This window comes from Salvelinus fontinalis, unplaced genomic scaffold, assembly GCF_029448725.1.
Source record: "Salvelinus fontinalis isolate EN_2023a unplaced genomic scaffold, ASM2944872v1 scaffold_0496, whole genome shotgun sequence".
In the NCBI taxonomy this organism is placed as follows: Eukaryota; Metazoa; Chordata; class Actinopteri; order Salmoniformes; family Salmonidae; genus Salvelinus; species Salvelinus fontinalis.
Genome location: NW_026600705.1, coordinates 140,001 through 145,127, shown reverse-complemented (window position 1 = coordinate 145,127; position 5,127 = coordinate 140,001). Strand labels below are relative to the sequence as shown.

At 52.4% G+C, this 5,127-nt stretch overlaps 1 protein-coding gene across 1 annotated transcript in view; it reads left to right on the top strand.

Moving 5' to 3' along the window:
• Positions 1 to 213: 213 nt before the first annotated feature.
• The window catches only part of LOC129846352 (protein kinase C beta type-like), a gene marked incomplete at its 5' end in the record, with an annotated part of 43,322 nt that continues 38,408 nt past the window's right edge, over positions 214 to 5,127 (top strand). The window contains 2 exons of the mRNA XM_055914276.1: positions 214 to 305; positions 4,860 to 4,922. Coding sequence (XP_055770251.1) covers positions 214 to 305; positions 4,860 to 4,922 — 155 coding nt within the window. The remainder of the gene's footprint in view (positions 306 to 4,859; positions 4,923 to 5,127) is intronic.

Genomic DNA, 5,127 nt, shown 5'->3' with positions numbered 1-5,127 from the left:
TCTCTCTCTCTCTCTCTCTATCTCTCTCTCTCTATCTCTCTCTCTCTCTCTCTCTCTCTCTCTCTCTCTCTCTCTATCTCTCTCTCTCTATCTCTCTCTCTCTCTCGCTCTGTCTCTCTCTTTCTTTATCTCTCCCCACACACTCTCTCTCTCTCTCTCTCTCTCTCTCTCTCTCTCTCTTTCTTTATCTCTCCCCACACTCTCTCTCTCCAGGACAGGTTATATTTTGTGATGGAGTATGTCAACGGAGGAGACCTCATGTTTCACATCCAGCATGTCGGCAAGTTCAAGGAACCTCACGCTGTGTGAGTATAAATACACCGCCACACACACACACACACACACACACACACACACACACACACACACACACACACACACACACACACACACACACACACACACACACACACACACACACACACACACACACACACACACACACACACACACACACACAGACACACACACACACCCACACACACCGCCACACACACACACACACACACACACACACACACAAACACCGTGAGTTTACGGAGTATATAGGTCCATTCCCAAATCGAGCCCTAAGCCATGAATCAAATCAAAGTTTATTTGTCACATGCGCCGAACACAACAGGTGTAGACCTTACCGTGAAATGCTTACTTACAAGCCCTTAACCCACAATGCAGTTCAGGAAGAGTTAAGAAAATATTTACAAACACATTCAAATAACAATACCGAGGCTATGTCTTCTCTGGGATATGTGGGACGGTAGCCACACCCATCTCGACAACAGCCAGTGGGATATGTGGGACGGTAGCCACACCCACCTCAACAACAGCCAGTGGGATATGTGGGACGGTAGCCACACCCATCTCGACAACAGCCAGTGGGATATGTGGGACGGTAGCCACACCCACCTCGACAACAGCCAGTGGGATATGTGGGGCGGTAGCCACACCCACCTCGACAACAGCCAGTGGGATATGTGGGACGGTAGCCACACCCACCTCGACAACAGCCAGTGGGATATGTGGGTCGGTAGCCACACCCATCTCGACAACAGCCAGTGGGATATGTGGGACGGTAGCCACACCCACCTCGACAACAGCCAGTGGGATATGTGGGACGGTAGCCACACCCACCTCGACAACAGCCAGTGGGATATGTGGGACGGTAGCCACACCCACCTCGACAACAGCCAGTGGGATATGTGGGACGGTAGCCACACCCACCTCGACAACAGCCAGTGGGATATGTGGGACGGTAGCCACACCCACCTCGACAACAGCCAGTGAAATTGCAGTGCGCCAAATTCAAAAACAACAGAAATATCATAATTAAAATTCCTCAAACATACAAGTATTATACACCATTTTAAAGATAAACTTCTTGTTCATCCAACCACAATGTCAAAACGGTGAATACTTTGCGATTATCTCAGGACAGCGACCTAGTCACAAAAACATACAGCCATTTTCCAGCCAAAGAGAGGAGTCACAAAAAGCAGAAATAGAGATTAAAATGAATCACTAACCTTTGATGATCTTCATCAGATGACACTCATAGGACATCATGTTACACAATTACATGTATGTTTTGTTCGATAAAGTTCGTATTTATATCCAAAAATCTCAGTTTACATTGGCGCGTTACGTTCAGTAATTTTTTGCTTCCAAAACATCCGGTGAATTTTGCAGAGAGCCACCACAATTTACAGAAATACTCATAATAAACATTGATAAAAGATACAAGTGTTTCACATAGAATTAAAGATAAACTTCTCCTTAATGCAACCGTTGTGTCAAATTTCAAAAAAAGCTTTACGACAAAAGCACACCATGCGAAAATCTGAGTACAGAGCTCAGCCACAAAAACAAGCCATACAGACATCCGCCATGTTGTGGAGTCAACAGAAGTCAGAAATAGCCTCATAAATATTCGCGGTCGTGGACGGAGCGATTCCTTTACCAGGCCGTGATGTAACCAGTCAGGATGCTCTTGATGGTGCAGCGGTAGTATTTGGAGAGGACCCGGGGCGGCGTGTCATATTTCTTCAGACGCTTTAGGAAGTAGAGATGCTGTGATGTTGTTGATCAGCGACGAGTCCTCTGTGATGTGGGGAACGCCGAGGAACGCAGAGGAACTCTAAGACTCGTGACTCTCTCTAAGACAGTGTCGTTGATGTGGATCGCGGAATGTACCCTCCCTCCACTTCCTGAAGTCAACAATCAACTACTTTTGTTTCGCTGTCGTTCAGGGAGAGGTTGTTGTCACGACGACAACACAATGCCAGTTCACTTACCTGCCTACCTATAGGCTCCCTCCCGATAGGCTCCCTCTCTATAGGCTCCCTCCCTATAGGCCCCCTCCCTATAGGCTCCTTCCCTATAGGCTCCCTCCCTATAGGCTCCCTCCCTATAGGCTCCCGCCCTCCCTATAGGCTCCCTCCCTATAGGCTCCCTCCCTATAGGCTCCCTCCCTATAGGCTCCCTCCCTATAGGCTCCCTCCCTCCCTATAGACTCCCTCCCTATAGGCTCCCTCCCTCCCTATAGGCTCCCTCCCTATAGGCTCCCTCCCTATAGGCTCCCTCCCTCCCTATAGACTCCCTCCCTATAGGCTCCCTCCCTATATGCTCCCTCCCTATAGACTCCCTCCGTATAGGCTCCCTCCCTATAGACTCCCTCCCTCCCTATAGGCTCCCTCCCTATAGGCTCCCTCCCTATAGACTCCCTCCCTATAGGCTCCCTCCCTATAGACTCCCTCCCTATAGGCTCCCTCCCTATAGGCTCCCTCCCTATAGGCTCCCTCCCTATAGACTCCCTCCCTATAGGCTCCCTCCCTATAGACTCCCTCCCTCCCTATAGGCTCCCTCCCTATAGGCTCCCTCCCTATAGGCTCCCTCCCTATAGGCTCCCTCCCTATAGGCTCCCTCCTTATAGGCTCCCTCCCTATAGGCTCCCTCCCTATAGGCTCCCTCCCTATAGGCTCCCTCCCTCTAGGCTCCCTCCCTATAGGCTCCCTCCCTATAGGCTCCCTCCCTATAGGCTCCCTCCCTCCCTATAGGCTCCCTCCCTATAGGCTCCCTCCCTATAGGCTCCCTCCCTATAGGCTCCCTCCCTATAGGCTCCCTCCCTATAGGCTCCCTCCCTCCCTATAGGCTCCCTCCCTATAGGCTCCCTCCCTATAGGCTCCCTCCCTCCCTATAGACTCCCGCCCTATAGGCTCCCTCCCTATAGACTCCCTCCCTATAGGCTCCCTCCCTCCCTATAGACTCCCTCCCTATAGGCTCCCTCCCTCCCTCCCTATAGACTCCCTCCCTATAGGCTCCCTCCCTCCATATAGGCTCCTTCCCTCCCTATAGGCTCCCTCCCTATAGGCTCCCTCCCTCCCTATAGACTCCCTCCCTATAGGCTCCCTCCCTCCCTATAGACTCCCTCCCTCCCTATAGGCTCCCTCCCTATAGGCTCCCTCCCTATAGACTCCCTCCCTCCCTATAGGCTCCCTCCCTATATGCTCCCTCCCTATATGCTCCCTCCCTATAGACTCCCTCCCTATAGGCTCCCTCCCTATAGACTCCCTCCCTCTCTATAGGCTCCCTCCCTATATGCTCCCTCCCTATAGGCTCCCCCCCTATAGGCCCCCTCCCTATAGGCTCCCTCCCTATAGACTCCCTCCCTCCCTATAGCCTCCCTCCCTATAGGCTCCCTCCCTATAGGCTCCCTCCCTATAGGCTCCCTCCCTATAGACTCCCTCCCTATAGACTCCCTCCCTCTAGGCTCCCTCCCTATAGGCTACCTCCCTCTAGGCTCCCTCCCTATAGGCTCCCTCCCTCTAGGCTCCCTCCCTATAGGCTCCCTCCCTCTAAGCTCCCTCCCTATAGGCTCCCTCCCTATAGGCTCCCTCCCTATAGGCTCCCTCCTTATAGGCTCCCTCCCTATAGGCTCCCTCCCTATAGGCTCCCTCCCTCTAGGCTCCCTCCCTATAGGCTCCCTCCCTATAGGCTCCCTCCCTATAGACTCCCTCCCTATAGGCTCCCTCCCTATAGGCTCCCTCCCTATAGGCTCCCTCCCGATACGCTCCCTCCCTATAGGCTCCCTCCCTCCCTATAGGCTCCCTCCCTATAGACTCCCTCCCTCTAAGCTCCCTTCCTATAGGCTCCCTCCCTATAGGCTCCCTCCCTATAGGCTCCCTCCTTATAGGCTCCCTCCCTATAGGCTCCCTCCCTATAGGCTCCCTCCTTATAGGCTCCCTCCCCATAGGCTCCCTCCCTATAGGCTCCCTCCCTATAGGCTCTCTCCCTATAGGCTCCCTCCCTGTAGGCTCCCTCCCTATAGGCTCCCTCCCTATAGGCTCTCTCCCTATAGGCTCCCTCCCTGTAGGCTCCCTCCCTATAGGCTCCCTCCCTATAGGCTCCCTCCCGATAGGCTCCCTCCCTATAGGCTCCCTCCCGATAGGCTCCCTCCCTATAGGCTCCCTCCCTATAGACTCCCTCCCGAGGGAGGAAAGGGGAGGGGAGGGGAGGGAGGAGGGAGGAGGAGGGGGGAGAGATAGGAAATGGCATCTTTTGGCATCTCTCTTTGAGCGTAGGTTTGAGGTGTCGATATGTGATTGGGCCGTTCGAACTCACACGGACGTGTTTGCTACGTCCTGTTGATCTAATCAGATATACTGTAAGTATGGCTAAAGATACACCTTCATCCCTTTATCCCTCTCCTCTCCCTCCCTCTCTCTCTCTCTCTCTCTCTCTCCTCTCCTCTCTTCTCTTCTCTTCTCCCTCTCTTCTCCTCTCCTCTCCTCTCCTCTCCTCTCCCCTCCCCTCCTCTCCCCTCCTCTCCTCTCCTCTCCTCTCCTCTCCTCTCTCTCTCTCAGGTTCTACGCAGCAGAGATTGCCATAGGACTGTTCTTCCTTCATCTGAAAGGAATCATTTACAGGTGAGTCTTTCGTCACAACATCATCTCAGACAAAGATATTCATCACAACATCATCTCAGACAGAGATACTCATCACAACATCATCTCAGACAGAGATACTCATCACAACATCATCTCAGACAAAGATATTCATCACAACATCATCTCAGACAGAGATACTCATCACAACATCATCTCAGACAGAGATACTCATCACAACATCATC